General features: G+C 43.0%; 2 protein-coding genes across 3 annotated transcripts in view; one reads left to right on the top strand and one right to left on the bottom strand.

The window, feature by feature from the left end:
• hdgfl3 (HDGF like 3) overlaps nt 1–3,974 on the top strand; it is an 18,080-nt gene extending 14,106 nt beyond the window's left edge. For both annotated transcript variants that reach the window (XM_063188761.1, XM_063188760.1), the window contains exon 6: nt 2,243–3,974. In XM_063188761.1, coding sequence (XP_063044831.1) covers nt 2,243–2,269 — 27 coding nt within the window. In that variant the 3' untranslated portion in view covers nt 2,270–3,974. The remainder of the gene's footprint in view (nt 1–2,242) is intronic.
• On the bottom strand, nt 3,751–18,876 carry LOC134438988 (transmembrane 6 superfamily member 1-like). Its single transcript, XM_063188759.1, has 10 exons — nt 18,377–18,876; nt 18,130–18,233; nt 17,767–17,864; nt 16,985–17,091; nt 16,210–16,292; nt 15,381–15,499; nt 11,116–11,220; nt 9,867–9,959; nt 7,605–7,724; nt 3,751–5,253 (listed from the first exon to the last, which is right to left on the bottom strand). The coding sequence occupies exons 1-10, from the start codon at nt 18,466–18,468 to the stop codon at nt 5,065–5,067; spliced, it is 1,110 nt and encodes a 369-aa protein (XP_063044829.1). The 5' UTR covers nt 18,469–18,876; the 3' UTR covers nt 3,751–5,064.

Raw genomic sequence — 18,876 nt, 5'->3', positions numbered from 1 at the left:
CTAGGGGTACGCAAGCACACTGTAGGGGGTACGTGGAAAAAATATGTCAAATAATAACAAATATAATGAGCATAGTCACATTTGGACATAGGAAGACTTATAGAGCATGAGTGAAGGGGGTATTCATCATATGACAAAAAAACTTAGGTGGTATGCAACACAAAACGGTTGGGGAAATGCTGGTCTCTAGAGAATATTGTCATTATACACACTTCAATGAGATTTAAAGTGATACTGTCTCTTTTTTGGAAATAAGCTCGTTTTACACCTGCCCTTGACTTAAATAATAGGGTTTTACCGTTCTCCTGTACTTTCAACCGTTTTCTAGTTATGGCAGTGCAAATTTTACCTCCAAGCTAACAGTTAACATTGAGTCCTATGAGACCAGTTAGCCGCGAGCTGGTCTCATAGGACTCAATGTTAACTGCTAGCATGGAGGTAAAATTTGCACTGCCATACCCAGAGAACGGTTGAAAGTACAGGAGAACGGTAAGACTCTATTATTTAACTCAATGAGAGGTGTAAAATAAGCTTATTTCCAAAAATAGGACAGTATCACTTTAAGCTTTTCTTCATGGTGATGTTGAGTTGGTGCGCCTGGTGGGAAGCATGAACACCATTTGTGCAACGTTCCCACAGAGGCATCTCTCATATCATTAAATCAGAGCCCATTTAAAGATGGCATACTGTGCCGAAACCGCCACTAATGTTCCCATTGTATGATGAAGTATGGGAAGCCAGTGCTACAGTGTGTTAATTAACATAGTGCATGGAGAGGGTCTTTTTTTGTGATTATGAAATGTCTAGTGCAGACAGCTAAATTGCTTGCCTTGTATGAAGTAGGTCAGTGTAGACTGATTTTGTTGCGTTGAAATAGAATGTAGGGACAAGTGAAACAACACAGATTCGATTTTGTTTTCCTATATCAATGAGGATTTGTTTTAATTAAAATATACACAAATCTGTTGCACACAGATCAAGAAAACCCTCTATACAAACATATTTGCAGGTTGCTATCACTGAGAGTGTCTCTGGTGGTGGCTCCATGTGTTCTGTATGTTTCCTGCCTGTGTCTGTCTATGAAAATGCTCTAGTTGCAAACTACAGCCACCAAGCCACCAGAGGTCAGTGTTGTGTAGGATAACACAAACTGGGTGCACTGTAGCCCAGGAAAGTAAACTTGAAAGTACAGTGCAGTTATGGGCGGTATAGTCTACTGTAGGGAACATCTGTAAAGGGAATTTGTGCAAAAAAATCATAAATACTCTGTTTCCACTTACACAGTAAGGGGACTTAACATTTCTATGCAGCTGATCAGTTTTAGTAATAAGGTAGAATCAGCTGATTTAGTGAAAATGATTTGTATGTGGGAGCGGATTGCTGTCTCTGAAGCCAGGTTGCCTATTACTGAAACAATTATTCTTAAGACCATTGGAGATGCAGAAACACTCACGTACAGTAGGCTACATGTCTGGTCAAGAGAGAGAAAAGATTGCTCATGATTATACAACTCTGCTGGCCTGCCTGTCTCTGCAAGGTCATAGACCAGCCTTGCCTGGCAAAAATCCCATAGGCAGAGCATTCTCAGAGGTGAGATCAACTATCAAATGCCTTTGTATACCAGACAGAGCAGCCGATCAAACTATAGACCGTGGACTGGACACACAGTCTTCGGTTTTTCATGCGGTGCCTGATATCCAGGGCAAAGGAGTGGAAGGGAATACAGATCAAGTTCACTGCAAAACTCTCTACAGCATGTAGTATCACATACAGCAACGGCTGGCATGGGGAACGACTAGGGGTGTAAATCACAGCCTCCATGGCGATACGATACGGTATTGATTTCTTAAAGCAGGGATTTGATTATTTTCGATACTCAAGAATTCCCCATGATACAATATACAATTCAATTTGATTCGTTTTTTTTCCAATTACTTTTCCGCTTCTATTATGTTATGGAGCTAGGGCATTGGACAGGGTCCAGCGATTCGATTTTTATTTTCAATACTTAAGAATGCCCCACGATACGATTCGATTAAATCGCCGGCCGTGGGATCGATGCATCAATACATTTCGATTTTTATTTACACCCCCTAGGAACGACACTCTAACTTCGGATGTCAAATGAATCTGATAAGCCACTCATTGTCATTGTCATCGACTGGTATGCAGCACTGTGTCTGCAAGTCAAGTGACAGTTTTCTCTTTTTGTTTTGTTTCTGTGCCCTCCTCTCCTCTTCAGAACCAGTTGCTGAGAGAGGAACACTAAAAGGTCCCCGGAGGAGGTCTCCATCAGGGAAGGTCTCTCATCGTGGTTGTTTTGTGATAATAATGGAGTTGTGAAATTCTCATTCTCGATCTTCAACACCAGGAAACACCCCACATCACCGCCCCTCCCTCCCTCCAATAACATCAGCTAGTATGGAGATCACATTTTAAGTGATTGATGACATTTATTATACCATCTTCCTGTACCATATCACATCACGGGATGACAACTTCATTCCAATTAGGGTAATACAACATCAACAATTAGTCAGCCTTTACACCCATTCAACCTTGATACACATCAACAGTAACCCTTCCTTCTTTTTTAAGCGATAACGAGAGGTAACAGTAGTCAGACATCGATATTAGCACTGTTTCATAGCTACAGCTCTTTTAGTTCAATGCACCAATTTAGCATATTAACAGATTCCTTTTTTACTATCAAGTTTGCAAAATACGTATTGATAGCTGCTCTCTCCCCCTCTGTCATACTTTTTCTTCTTCCTCTTCCTCTTCCTCTTCTTCTTCTTCTTCTTCTTCTTCTTCTCCTCCTCTCTCTCTCTCTCTCTCTCTCTCTCTCTCTCTCTCTCTGCTTCTCACAAATGGCCATTCAGTGTGTTGTTCATAGTTGTACATGTCGTAGCTTAAGATCATTTTCTTAAACCAACAGGGAAAGACTGATGGACTACCTTCTAAAATATTTGTCTGTTAAAAAAAGCATTATCCATATCGCTATATGTTACTCTTTTATGTAACCGAAAAAAAAATGAATGGAAAAAAGTAGAATAAATGTATGAAGTATTGTGCACAAAACTGGGTTACACATTGTAACTCACTATTATCTCTATATATTTTATTTTGCTGTAGAGACTAGGACCACTATCCAACCGAAATGCTCTCTCTAGGTAACTGCTCATCCTTTTTTTATGGCTAAGTGATTTTTTTTGTTTCTTGTGTGTCCGTGGAATGGATTATGTTGTCAGCTTTTAGTGGCATGCTCAACTGTCGTAAACATCATAAAGATGGAGATAGTCTTGGTTTGTTTCGGTTCTTTGAAGGTTTCCAATTACTTGCAGTTTTTACATTTGCACTTACTAGGAATGGCATATTATTTAAAAAAAACGTCCATACCCCATCATCAGTGAGAACACCTCTCTCTCTCTACCATATTGTGTCTAGGCTTTGTACTTATAACATTGACCGAACATTTCATTCAGCAGATAGCTTATGTCCAACACACTTAACAGATCAGCAAAAGGTATACATTTCATCCAGACCCCGTGCTCCTTGAGAATTGAACCTCTGTCCTTGCATTTCCACTGTCATGATCTGCCAGTTAAATTTACAGGAGCACTTAACTATATGTTTCAACGTTGGCACTGGGTAATCCTTAATCTTGTTTATTGACTGGTTGTTTATTTTGTTCTCTTTTTAAAATGACCATAATGCCCATTTAAAAGGTTGCCTGTTTTTGCCTCCCTCTTTGTTTTATATAAAAGAATATATTCTATTTATTTTTTTGATGAGTAAACTGAAGAAATCTGTGGTAAATGTAGTCCCATTTTTTTGTTTATTCCGTCATATTTTGACCTTTGTTATGCTTGTAATTGGAACAAGTTTTACATTTTCAATATTTGTAGTTCAATGTAAACCGTTTTTTGCTGTTTATTGACAAGAATTTTACAGAATAAACTCATTGGAATGCAGCGTGTGAGCCTACCTGTGATCAGGCCCAGTGAATACACACCCTTGCTGTGCTTCACATAACCACCTACTGTACAATAAATGACACCATGGAACGCTGAGTTCACTGTTTATTCAGCAGTTAGAATTATGTCATAATAAAAGTATTGTTGCTTTTGCAAATAACATACAACAGGACAACAATGTATGATAAATCTCAAAACTCGGTTAATGTGACAACGGTATACGTCTAAAGCTACAGTGCACAACCAACATTACAGATCTGATATTGTGAACAAATACAGTAAATATATCACAAAGGAAACATCATGACACTGTAAATTTAATTTAACCTGGAAAGAGAGGTGTACTATGTACAGACACCAGCTTTGTCATAAGCAGAAGTGCACCAATAGGAGAGAGAGGCACAGTGGCGACAAGTTTGTGCAGAGCAGTGGAATGTACACACACACACACACACACACACACACACACACACACACACACACACACACACACACACACACACACACACACAGGGAGAAGACTGATGACTGGCCACACTAAGGCTAGTTGTCATGGTAATACCACAAGTGACGACGAGCCATTGGACCTTTCACCCAAATGACACACAGCCCAGACCTCCACATATTTACACAAGACAATAACAACAACATGGGAGCTTCAACCTCTGGTTGTCAGAGACTGTCATACTGCAAGTCAAGACCACATCCGCTTGCACAGAAGGCTGTTGGATGAAGCAATAGTAATACATTCTACTAAAAGCACCGTTGAAATGACCATAACTCAGTCAAGGTTTAATATCGTAAAACTCTGTAAAAACTCTCAGTATGTAGACTCCAATACATACTACACTCAGTATAAACTGGGTCCTCAATAAAGACCACATAACAGTGTGATGGGGACCAGGGAAGCCGAGAGGGGTGACAAAGGGGTCAGTTGTACTGTCCCCAGGGAAAAGGCTGGGGGGTCCCACCCTTGGGTTCTCATTACATTGTATGAATTGAGTGTGTGTTTTGGGGGCTTTTAGATGACTTTTCCGTCCCTAAGTTGTCCGCGGCCCTGGTCCTGGCGATGATAGAGGATGGTCCTTCAGTCCGTCTTGTAAGGGGGCGGCCTGAGGAAGAAGGCACGGTTGCTGAGGAGATGGTAGCTTAGCAGCTGTGGCATCAGGCCGAAGATGACGTTGACGATGAGGAAGAGGAGCTGAGAGTCTGCTGGGACTCTGTAGGAGAAGGGCGTCCGTGTGTGGAGAGACGCACCGGTGTGGGAAAACTGGGCCTGAGCACACGCCAACGCCAAAAGGAAATGGAGACATAAATAAAAGCAACATTAACTTTGGCAACAATAACACAAAAATAAAAATAAGACATTTTGGGTATTTCTCACCTTTATTGTACATGATAGTGACAGAGACAGAAAATGAGTGGGGCCTGAGAGAGGGGTAGGATCAGCAAGGGACCTTGGTTCGGAATCAAACCCAGAGTGCTGGCATAATGTTATGACATCTTAGCTCTTAGCTCAGCCACTGCACCCCCAATTAATCAAATTTTTTATCACTAACCCAGCTACAATCTGAGTATGAACCTGGATTACCTGGATATAGTACCAGGGTCTAACCCAGGGTAAACATTCATGTAAAAATGGCTTCGCCTTTGTCGATAGAAGACAAATCTAAACCAGGTTAAATGTAAAATCGTCTAATCCAGGTAATACCTGTGTATAGCGCTATAGTCTTTTAGTGAATGTAAACGTGTCTGTTCTGCAAACATATTAATTTACTAAACCTTGGCACCAACAACTGAGCGATCTGACACAGAATGTACCTTTGTCGGGTAGAATGTGCACTGCTGCTTTCATGTCGAGTGAAATGTCAATCAGGTTGTAGAAGGCTACACTGTTTTTGCCAAAATCCCCCTTCTATTTTAAGACCTTCTCACATCAGTCAAATGTCAGCAGACCAAACCCACTCCTATTTACAGTGAAATGTTATAAGGTCACATGGGGTTTACCAGACGTCTATAAACAGGACACGGCAATTACAGCATCGTGCTGTTGACTACCCATGCCTCAAAGCACCTGCCTCACGCCCGTAGGTCTACTGTCTGTCAATGTCACTGAATGCAAGAAAAAAAAAAAAAACATCAACAACGACCACTGTCAAATAACTGGTTGATAATCACAATCACTACCTCAGGAGGAGTAGGTAACTATCCCACCTCAATAAGAGCTCATTAAACTGAATTCTCAACCCATTCTAGCCCATTCTCCATACAGTTAGTTTCAGCATGCAGACTCTATTATTAGTCCTAGCAGCTGGCACTGGAGAGAATGCCTTCAGTCAGGCAGGCTGGCTGCCATGTCTAAACTCAGACCCCCCCCCCCCCCCCGCCCCCCTTTCTCTCCTGCACTATGCGCACGGAGCACAGCGCAGCGCAGCAGGCATCCAGGCTGGCGCGGCTACAAAAGCAACAGTCATCTTCATCTCACGTTTGTGTATGGTGCACTGACAGCCTGCGCCCTGCGCCGTGGCCCGCTTCCATCTTTGGAAGAGGGAAGATGAGCTGGTTTACAGAAGTCACAGCCGTGTGTGTGTGTGTGTGTCCTGCGGATGTGCACTTTGGTTTCTCAGTCAGATGGGTGGCATGATGAAGTCAACAACACATGTACTGTATGAGTGGCGATAACATGCACATGTAGGCTTATTCCATGTGCTGATATTAGGCAATAGAAAATTGCGATGCGTGCGTAAAATATGTTGCATTTTGAAGTGTTAATGGAATGGATGTGTAAATGTCTCGTCACTTTTTAAAATTGGAAGCTACGTTTGTATTTCAATTTATTTTACCATAGCAGTTTTTTCCTCAACTTAAGGTATTTATCAAATGTACACAGAGTGATCAAAACAGCGTAGATTTATTTTGTGACAGTGACGACTTGATGATGGATTAATTTGATAATTGTTGATGAATAATTGTAGATTATTGTTTGAGTTTCGAGCAGCATACTACAACTTTGTTAGCATTATTATGATATATTATATTCACTCAGGCAGGTAGTTTTGGTTCACTCTTTCACAATCTGGTTTGGAATTTAAATTTTGTGTTGAGTTTTAGGATGTTGCTTGCTGGGCAATTTATGTGTTGCAACTTGTCTAGGTTTAGCGACTCTGCTGTTGCCTTAAGGATACTCAGTTTTGGCTTCAGTGCTTGCAGTCTTTTCCCTCATGTGTATTGCAGAGAACTAGAAATGCAGCTTCTGCCAAACCTATCTTTTGCCGCTTCATTGTTTTGGCCTGGAGCTTTTTTGGCTTGGTCCTTACTTACTAGACCTGTTGCCTGTCTCATCTCCTCACCTCCACCCACCCATACACAGTATACCCACCTAAAAATGACAGGGATTTCAGTATACCCACCTAAAATTGATTTATCCATTATTTTGAATAGTACAAATATATACAGTATACCCTCTTCAAAAAATGCTCAAATATACGGTATACCCACCACAAAAGACTAGGCCTACACCACTCCAGCCACCCCCCAGGCCTCTTACCTGCGCCACAGGCCCCTTACCTGCGCCACAGGCCCCTTACCTGCGCCACAGGCCCCTTACCTGGGCCACAGGCCCCTTACCTGCGCCACAGCGCCAGCGTGTACTAGTGTGAGATCCAGGCTCCACTCGCAGCCAGGGACCAGCAGGCTGTACAGGGTCACCACGTAGTACGGCACCAGGTACAGCATGTTCACAATCATCTGCAACACAGCAGCACGTTCAGAACGGGAACACACACATGCATTATGAGTAGAGATGTACAGGATCCAAGATCCGGTTCCGGATCCGGCAGGATAATAGGGTTTTTCAGACTATCCGGATCGGGCAGGATCTTAAGCAGTGGATCCGGTATCCGGCAGTCACCTAAAAATCAGGATGTGGGGCATCTCTACTTTTTACGTAACCTAGGCTTTTCAGTCAGTCTTTCGCAACCCCAACCGCTGCATGGAGTGAAAGCCCTTTGGAAGCGGCCGTTGAAGGCAGTGTGGCAGTAAGCCAATGAGTCTTAAAAATATTTTGCGCCAACGTAATAAAAAGGGCCCACGTGGGCGAGTTGGCTATGTGTTTCAACCCTTTTGTAGGATCCGGTATGCGGCAGGATCCTAAAAATCAGGATCCAGTGCATCTCTAATTATGAGTCAACACCAATACTGTATACAAGTCTGGGGTGCATTTCTCGAAAGCGTAGTTGTTAGCAGTTAGCAACTTTGGTAGTTGCCAATGGGAAATTAAATTACATTGCAACCAAAAAGTAGCTATGGTAGTTAGCAACTACGCTTTCGAGAAATGCACCCCTGATGTGCCTGTTAAAATATATGAGATAAATAACAACAAGATTCATTGAAATGGCTTGGTGTTAAGATCCCTGGCATTTGCACAATTTCTAGGAATGGCAATACACAGCTTTTCCCATGGGACGCATAATCACTTGTGTAAAAACAGTATATGATATCAATGTGTCATAAATAACTGTAAATATATTAGTGGTGGGCCGTTATCGGCGTTAACGTGCTGCGATAATGTGAGACTCTTATCGCGCGAGAAAGAAAATATCGCACGTTAATCTATTCTCAAAGTATGGATTTGGGGTTTGGAGATGCGCGTCACCATAGCGTTCGATTGACAGACGCTTTCAGACTGCCCTCCAGTCGCTTCACCTCTCCACCTGTTGCTCAGCAGACCTACTAAATATGAACAGTGTTTGCATGCTGTAAACATTAATCTCTCTGTCGTGGTAGGTGTTGTTTTAGTGCTTTTTCATAAGTGGTAGACTAGAGAGACGTTATTGTTTGAAGTGAAGCAGACATTATTGTGTACCAGCCCTAGGCTACATTTCCTCACGCATTGCATGGAACACAAACAACAGTCCTGTTCCAGAAATCTTGCCTGTGCCATTATTGCAAAACATTCCGTCCGTGTGATATACATTTTGAAGATTGTCAAACTGAAACTGTCAATATCTACTCTCGCCGAATGTTTGTGTTCTGATCGCGCATTTGCGACTCATGTCAGACGGTTGCGCTTGATATAGCCAGCCTCGCGGTAGTCGCGCTAGACTTTTTTTTTTGAAAACTGAATTCATTTGGAGTTGTAACTCCGCTGGCATTCTAACGCAGAGAACAACTGTCAGGTTTAGGCCAAATCGATGTGGGCCAGTGCTTTAGGGTCTAGAACTAGCTCTAGAAATCTAGTAGCCTGGCTCTGACTTTGCTGTACCCGCTGCGCAGCTCCTCCCTCTCTAAAGGAGCCGCTGCCCTTTTTAACAGTCAGTGGCAGATTCATTCTCTCTCTCTCTCTCTCTCTCTCTCTCTCTCTCTCTCTCTCTCTCTCTCTCTCTCTCTCTCTCTCTCTCTCTCTCTCTCTCTCTCTCTCTCTCTCTCTCTCTCTCTCTCTGCCCATTAGAAATGCTGAATTGTTGAGGTCATTTTGTTTAAATAGTCTAAATGTTTGATAGTTTTATCTGTATTTGCCACTACAATTTACAGCACTGTTCATTTTGAAATGTCAGTATATTATGACTATATGCTTCCTAACATATTCGAAACACTTTTCAAATATTGCAGTCATTTTTTTTCATCACCAAATATCAACCATTTTTTTAATGATGAGATGCATTTTGGAAAAAAGAGATGGACTCTCGTCTAATGCGCCATCTTAAGAAACCCCCTAGGTTTTTTCGTCATTATTTCGCTAGCGTGCCTATTCTGAATGACCCATTTTGATATAGATTAATCTAGATTAATCTAGATTAATTTCATAATTACAGTGAGATTAATCTAGATTAAAAAAATTAATCTATGCCCACCCCTAAAATAAATGTAATGTTGTTGCGGCTGACTCACTTGTATTTTGGGGTAGGCCGAGGGATCCTTCAGGTACGGCTCATAGTACTGAGTGTATGCTTGACAACACTCTGATGGACAATCCAGCGCCACCTGAGAACACACACAGACACACACACACACACACACACACACACACACACACACACACACACACACACACACACACACACACACAGAGATAAACGGCCATATGGAAACACTTCATTTAACCCTTCCATCCAGATGGGATCACCGGCGACCGTATTCACTATTGTGGTATTGTGGTATTTGCTGGAAAAGCTAAAAAGGATAACTCCAGTCAATTTCAACATTCAGTTGTAATGCTCTCACTAACCCGAACTTGTGAGTACCTGAATTTTTTTGCTTTTCTTCTTAAGCCTTTTCCGAGATCCTGGTCATTGTAATGGGGGCAGCGCTTTGTTCAAAAATTGCATTTCAAAAAAACATTTTTATTTATTCCCAAAAACATCCAGAAGGTTATAAAACATCAGCAGACAACTAGCAAACAGCAGTAACTTTTGGGAAAATATTTGGAGTAGGCCTATTTTTTTTTCAAATGTAAACAAATGCTGCCCCCATTAGAATTGCTCATATCTCGGAAAGGGCTGAGCCGAAAAATGTGGCATCACCGGGTACTGACAAGTCAAGGGTAGCATAAGCAATACAACACCATATTGAAATTGACTGAACTGGTCCTTTAACTGCATCATAACAACATTACTACAACATTACCAAACGTCTTAGCCAACAGATTAAGACATGGTCTGGTCAATACAATTTTGATGACAATAGGATTATGGCAGAGCCCCTGCATGAAAGGGTGAAACGTGTTGTGCCGAGACTGTTATAACCTCATTGTCACCAAAATGACCAAGATTTAATCTGTTACTTAAGGCTCTTGGTAATGGCATAGTCGTCACTCTCACTATCCACTATTCCTTAGACACCAAATGATTAACGTGATGTATCGTATCAGTTCTGAAAATGACACATTGGAAAGTATGAAATGTTCACCAATGCCTCTTTTTCACTGCCGTTCCTGGTAGGCCTACAGCTTGATACAGCGCGACTCGGCCGTCACTTTTTGCTTTTTGACTGGGCACGACACAGCTCAATCAAAGAGCAAAAAGTGGCAGCTGAGTCGCGCTGTGTCGAGCTATAGGCCTACCAGAAAACCGGCAGTGGAAAAGAGGCACAAGTTGATCGGTCATTGACAATACAATACATATGGATGAGTTTCCCTTACCAGGCCCCTGAACAGGCAGAAGGAGGCAGCTAGGAGCAGGTAGAGGGCAAAGAGCAAGTCAACAGGCCTCTGCCACAGAGTCCTCCTCTGGCTCTCCTGAATATCCTGTGGATACAGAAACTATTTAGCACAGGTGGGACCGAGTCACTCATTTGTGAAAGTGAAAGAAAGCCCATTGGGAAACTCCAACTCCCATTGTCATTGTGACACAGCACTCCACAGCACACAAGTGAACACTGCACACTGCACACAACGAAATTGCATTTATGCCTCACCCGTGCAAGGGGGCAGCCCTCAGTGGCGCCCCACGGGGAGCAGTGCGGTGGGACGGTACCATGCTCAGGGTACCTCAGTCATGGAGGAGGATGGGGGAGAGCACTGGTTGATTACTCCCCCCACCAACCTGGCGGGTAGGGAGTCGAACCGGCAACCTCTGGGATGCAAGTCTGACGCCCTAACCGCTCACCCATGACTGCCCTTGAATTTGCAATTAGAAGAGGGGATGTCTGTGCTTCAGCCTTGGTGGTGCTCACAGTGGAGGACAGCAGTATGAAGAATAACTGGGCTACTTCACAGTGACTAGACCCAGGGATGACTGGAGCACTCAGCAACTTTTTTAAAAAATTAAAAAAAATCTCTAAAGCAGCCCTTTGTCTTCACTAATTTGCAAGTCAAAAGTCTCTAGTCCTTCCAATCAAATCCGAGTCAAAGTCACAAGTTAAGACACATTTGACCAAGTGCAAGTCCAAGTGCAAGTCGTACCCAAGCCAGGTTAAGTCCAAGTCTCATTCTTCCCAAGTCCCTAAGAAGTCACCATGTATTCTATGCACACTCTTGACAACTAACTCCTAGTAATGTAACAGTCTCTGGCTTTCCTGAATATCCTGTGGACAACATACTATTTAGTAAACTCCCCTTTCACGCATCATACCCATGTGGTTTGTGTGTATGCGGCCTGCTTTTGAATTGCACATTTTTGGGGTTTTCAGGAAACCCAATTGAAGAAGTGAAGACGAAAAGAGGAAATGAATAAGGTGAACAGAAGTGGAGAGACACAGTCAAGCGTGATGAAAGACGGGCTTAAGTGGTGATAATAATCATACAGCTACATCTCCTTTAATAACGGATGCCAACTGTCAAAGCTTGGTGTGGAACATTAACAAACCTCCCTACTGACATCTTTAAAAAAAACTGTGTTAATTTAACACTATTCTGACTTAAGTCCCATTTGATGTACATTTGAGTGTTGAATTAACACAATTGCTATGTTTACATTACGTTTTAAATTCCGACTTAATAGTTCAGAATTAAATAGTTCAGTCGAGTTTAATTTGATCTTTCATTTAATTCCAAATTGTGAGGTGTTTACATGACATATTCAAACCGGAATTAAGCTTTATTCAGAATTTAAGTGAGTTAATTTGGAATTAAAACCATCATATAAACGTAGCCTATGATGCCTTATTATTCTCTAACACAGTGTCAAATGAAACTCCCCGAGTGGAAATGCAACACTCACATAGATGAATTAACATAATATTGATTGGCTGATTAAATTCTCAAAATTAAATCAACACTGCATTTTATACACACTACTGACTAAAGGAACAGTTCAGCTACCGCACAGCCCTTGGTAGTGTGTCTGATTCCTATTCTAGTGTGTGCGATGAGATTGTGGGATTGATGCGTGGAGAATCCGTAGAAACAGCTGTGATGTGTTGGATGATGAATGGCAATAGGCAGGACTGGATTGGATTGGCCATCAGGCCCATTTTTTTTTTTTTAATTACATTTCTGAAAATAGGGGCCCACGAGGGTGCGGGGCCCACCGGTGAGTCAGTTCTGCGCCGCTAATTATATTTAATCCAAAAGTGCCCGGGCCCTTTTTCTCCCCCAGGTCAATCCTGGCAATAGGTATGACCAAAGTCACTTATACAGACTCTTGTATGACTACATGGCCTTAAAGCTCTCACATCTGTCTGAAAAGTCTGTGGGCTGCACAACACCATTTAAGCCACACAAAAGTTAAGTCTGCAATCCCAGTGTCATGTTCCCAAAATGAGGTTCAGGCACATCCTGTCAGATAAAGTTTGAAAAGACAAGTTTTGTCTGAGAGCATACAGCAGGTGTTTCTGTTTCATTTATGTTTAAATATTATTAACTATGAATCTCTTATGGAAAGTCCTTACGTAGTAATTATCACACTAAGTGTTGAGCAGCAGAGATTGGGATGATAAGACACTAAAGCTCCTGACACTGATGAGATCCAACCACATAATCAGAGTTTATGACCATGGAAAGAAAGGAACATCGCAAAAATACTGAAATCGCCTACGTTACATGGACAGGTTAAGAGATACATGGCAGCATTTTATTTTCTAAATATTGCTTACTGTGCCAAAAGATATATGTATATGTGCAATATCTATGAGTATACTTATGGGTGATCTGACCATATCAAAGTATAAAACCCCTACTCTGTCACTTTTACTGCTGCCGGCCCGCTAGCCAAGGGCTCCCACTCCTAAAGGTAACTCCTACAGGTAGTAAAGGTAGTAGGAGTGGTAGCCCCTGGCCCCTGGCTCCTAGTGACCATTATGGCAATTTTTCAAATTAACCTGTGGATCCTCTCCCGGTGTGAAATATTGTCCCTATTTCATTGCTTCTCCCGCTTCCAAATAACTGAGATTGTTTCAATTCCGCAATCTGTTGGCTACTATGGGACAGGTCCTCTCCCAGTATGTAACATTGCCATTCCGCTAACTGTAGGCTATTATGGGACGGGCCCTCTCCCAGTATACAACATTGCCACTCCCTCATCGCATCCACAGGTTCCCAAAAACTGTGATTGTGGTGATTTTGCAATTTGTGCTATGGGTTCTCTGTGTTTGAAATCCTGGCGCTGTTTGTTCACATCCATGCTTCAGTTCGGGCTGCACTGTATGACAGGCCCCTCCAGTCATGCAGTATGTGACACCCAGCCTGAGGTGGGGGGCGGGGGGGGGGGGGGGGGGGGGGGGGGGGGGGGGGGGGAAAAGGGGTATGTTGTCCCAGGCCCATGGAGATAGGGGCCCAGAATTGTGCCCCCATTACATTGTATGTATTGGATAGGGGGCCCTTTCAGATGACTTTGTTCTGGGTCCAGCGAAAGCTGTCAGCCGCCCTATGTAACGGAGGCAAACTATCAGATTATGGCGTGGAAGATACGTAAACCTCCCTTCCGAAGCCTCATACAGTATCGCTAGCCCTGAGCTATCGACCTGGTCCTTTAGCTCAGTGGTATGGTGCTGTGCTTCCCATACCCAAACCGATCTGTTGACTAGGAGGTGGCGAGTTCGAGACCTCGAGGGGGCGGAGTGCATGTGAACACCTCAATTACACCCATAGGGACGAGGTGGTGCTAAAGCACCTGCCCCTTTGCCCTACTGGACAAAAACAGCCCTTTTTGAAAGTCCTTTTTTGAAAGTTTTTGTCATGTACTGTGGCCTTGATGACATGATAGTATACAAATGCTTCACGATCAAAAGCATGCGTCAATAATGGCCCGATATAATATATATAGGCTGTGTCTCAAATGCCGCACTTGTGCACTTCAGGCACTGTTTTTCAGTGCCTAGGGCGCTCACGCTGAAAATTTCAGTTGAGCCAGTGCACTGAAAGTACCACGATGATCCCCTAACAATGGCGGATAAATGCAGTGCTTTAATGATGGACACTGCAAGCACTAAATGGCGGCCATGTTGACAATGACACGGAGGAAATGTGGCATTCAGTTCAGTAGAAGAGTTTGGTCAACAGTCTCTTAATTCTGTAAGTAATGTTGATTGGACACCAACCTTTTCATGCCAACCAAAGTATTGTACCGTATGTGTGATTGTTGTCCTTTGGGGTGAAGGACATGGAAATACAAGCACCAGACGGTGTGCATTGTAAACAGTAGCTAAGTCATATTTTGGCGAGCTAATGCCATGCTCATCCGTCACTTCCAGCGAGGGCACAGCGCATAGTGCTCAAATTTTTCCAGGACACTATGCACTAAAGACCTCAGTGCACTGTTTGCACTGTGCACTGACTGTCAGTGCACTGACAAAAGCGCGTCATTTGAGACATAGCCATAGACACTATAGCCTAGTAAGGTAGCTGGAAGTTCCACATCCCTCCAACCACCCCTTCAGCACCTGCCCCCCAAAACGTCTGTGCATGCCACTGGTTACACCTGCACCCAGCAAATGTCAGGCTGCGCTGCACGTCGTCTCTCTCCTCACCTCTGGTAGAGCTCCACGCACATCTGGCTGTCGGCACACTCTGAAACAGGCCCAGATGGACACCGCCACGTACAGCATGTGGAGCAGGAACAGCGGGCTCACATGGGCTCCATACTTTCCTGGAGGTGAAGTATAGACGAGAAACAACAGCTGGATTAGAGTGCTGTATGCCATAGGAAGAACAGGGAAACACACAGACACACAACCACGGGGCTGGACTGGCCATCTGGCATAGCGGGCATTTCCCGGTGGGCCCTTCACCCTCGTGGGCCCCTATTTTCAGAAATGTGGGAAAAAAAGTTTTTAATTCAGTCAGTTCTGCGCCTCTAATTTGTGAGGGGGCCCTTTAAGCTAAAAGTGCCCAGACCCTATTTCTCCCCCAGACCAGCCCTGCAACCATGCACAAACTCAATACAAACTCATACAGAGAGAGAGAGAGAGAGAGAGAGAGAGAGAGAGAGAGAGAGAGAGAGAGAGAGAAACAGTCCTGATGGTTGTGGGCAAGGCCGTAGCCAGGGATTTGAAGTTAGGGAGGTCCAGGATGTGCCCAAAAAATTATTTTCAATATATTTACAATATATTATATTGATATTGATTAATTGAAATTAATATTGATAGGTATGAGGGTGAAATGTAGCCTATGCAAGAGTTTGGGACAAGCAAAGGCAATTTGGCAGGGGTAGACTAACTAACTAATATAATAAATGCAGTTCGAAATCATGCAGATTTTTAAAAATATATATATTTTCCCTGAAAAGTTAGGGAGGTCCGGACCTCCCTGACCTCAATGCTGGCTACGGCCATGGTTGTGGGTTTAGATTCTACTTACCCACAATATTGCCGGGAATGTAGACTATGATGCGCATCAGGACGGATCCGGCCCAGTACAGGCCAATGGCCCTGTAACTCTCTCTTTTGCACAAACACAAGTCAGGTTTTATACATGCTGTACATTGCAGAGAGAATAAACACAAAAAAAGGAATGTGCACTTCCCAGTTCCCAATACATAACTTTGATACTGAAATCAGTAACTGGGACTTTTTAGTTGGGCACAGTTAAGCACAAGATCAATTGTCGTTTGGAGACAGTGGTTTTCAGATTCTTAAGATACCAGTGTCGCCTGGCAAGCAAAATATTCTCTGGCACGAGGTGAATGAGGTGCATTCGTCTAGTTTACTCAGCTAGACATAGGGGGAAAAATATCCGAATGCAGAGATACAGTTGTGACAAAACGTCTGGAAGAAACATAGAATGCACTACTTTTGTCAGAGGAAATATCAAGATGGAAGTCCAAATGAAGAACTCTTATGACTTTTGCATCACTTTCTGCAAACAGGTACATGAACAACCACGGCCAATGCCACTATTGATGATAGTGATAATGATCATTTTACTCAATCATAATTTTACTGGATTATCTATGACGCATATTCATTGTTTGTACATCAATTAGCAATTGCTAATTAATTTATGGGCGTTATCTGCAGTTATAATAACGTCAGCTACTACAAAAAAAAAATCTCATTGACCTAGTGTCATGTGTTGACACCAAAGACTGTTCCGCAACTCAATGCTGAATGTGGACCTACAGTAGCCTACATACCCCCAGGTGATGGCCACCACCATCAGCAAGTACATGAGGTAGTGCACACAGCCATCCCAGTAGGAGGTCATATGTCCATGGGCAGTGTTGATGTGAGGCTCGGCTGCCTGAAACCAACATGGACAACACCAGAGACAAGAAACTACATCACTTGCTGTTAGACAGAGGATGCATTCCAATATGCAGACTCCCGTCCTCCACTTGTGCTTGTGGCCTCGCCCCGCCTCCTGGCCCCACCTCCATGGAAAAAACAATGAAGTTTCCCAGCTGTCAGCCTAGCCCCAACAACTTTTGGGGGACTGTTTTTATTCACAATCCTGATTGCAAATGAGAAAATGACATTAGAATTGTGCTTTTGCAAGATATTGAATTAATTTGGTGTCGTTGTACATCATCATGAGGTCACATGAACGCAAGTGAGCAAGGGAGGACGGGAGTCTGCCTACTGGAATCCACTCCGACTGTGCCCTCTTAGTGAAGCAACACCTTCAGCGTCTAGTCAGGCCAGGTGCAATTTCAGGTATTATTTCTGAGCTCCAGAAAAATCGGGAACTCCTCCCACTTTTTCAGGAAGCAAATAACCAGTAGCAAACCAAGGGAGGCGGGTCAACCATGCCGTTTGGGAAGTGTTAATTGTTATGCTCTTGGTCAGACCAAGTCTCAAAGAGATTTGAAAGTCGATGATAATCAGGCTAATCACTTGCCATAGTCATCTAGATAACTATTCCTGTAACATCATGAAACATTGTGCTTCAAGTAGTATCCGTTGTATTTATGTATACCTCTTTCAAGTAAAAGGTCATGAATCCATCAATGATGCCATCCTGCTCCAAACCTATGATGAGGTTGATAACACTCAGAAAGGCGTAGGCAGCAAACACTGTGAGAGGGGGACATATACCAAGATGAGGAAGATCTGAACAGGCAGTTGTTCTGTCATAGAATTAACATGGCTACTTCCAAAAAGTCAGGGGTGAGTTTCTCAAAAGAGAAGTTGTTAGCCTGTTAGCAACTTCAGTAATTGCCAATGGGAAAATGCATTGAAAACAACAAAGTAGCTAATGTAGTAAGCAACTTTGGTTTTGAGAAATTCACCCCAGATAAGCCATGTGACAAGTAAGATGCATTCTTCTTAGAGGTTATACCATAGAATAGAGGATCCCGGGGTGCTTTCCTTTTAAGTACAAGTCGAGCTGATACTGCTGTTATTGCAATGGTTGATCCTGCTCCACAAAGTATAGCTTCAACACTTTGGAATAAACACATAAACAACAGAACAAGGAAATATATGCAACTTCGGTTTGAAAGACATCCATCATCAAATCAATTTTATGCACGAAAATAGTTTACGTTATATTGCTTGTGCAAATAAGAATTATTGCAGAGGCTCACCTGTTAGAATATATGAGAGAATTAAATAAATATGTCATGGGAATTGACACCAAGGACAAGACGAACACCCCCGTTCCAGCCGATGCGTTCATGGTGGAAAAATGGGCAACAACAGCCGGTTTTACGCGCAGTTTTAAATCGCACTATCATACCTGCTAGAAGTATAATATTAAATAATGTATTTTGTTTCTCTATTCTACCTCCTCGCGTGTGACATTCAGACACAGGGAACTACAAATAGATGGGCGCAGTTCCGCCCTGCTGAAAAGAGCGCCCTGACTTGCGCGCACGGGATGCCTTGCCTGTTGTGCTGAGCTACTATGTCATCAGGTCTGCCGACCCCAAATATTATTGGAATTCTAATTATGCCTCGGGTGTCTACTGTTGCATCTCTCCGACACTTACACTTTACACCGACCACTATGATATTGTCACAAAAAACACACAAATACGCTCACAGCTCAGCATGTAAGCATAAAAGCGTTTTTTGCGCGGTTGCC

This window comes from Engraulis encrasicolus, chromosome 22, assembly GCF_034702125.1.
Source record: "Engraulis encrasicolus isolate BLACKSEA-1 chromosome 22, IST_EnEncr_1.0, whole genome shotgun sequence".
NCBI lineage: Eukaryota > Metazoa > Chordata > Actinopteri > Clupeiformes > Engraulidae > Engraulis > Engraulis encrasicolus.
This window is presented reverse-complemented; position numbering and strand designations above follow the sequence as displayed.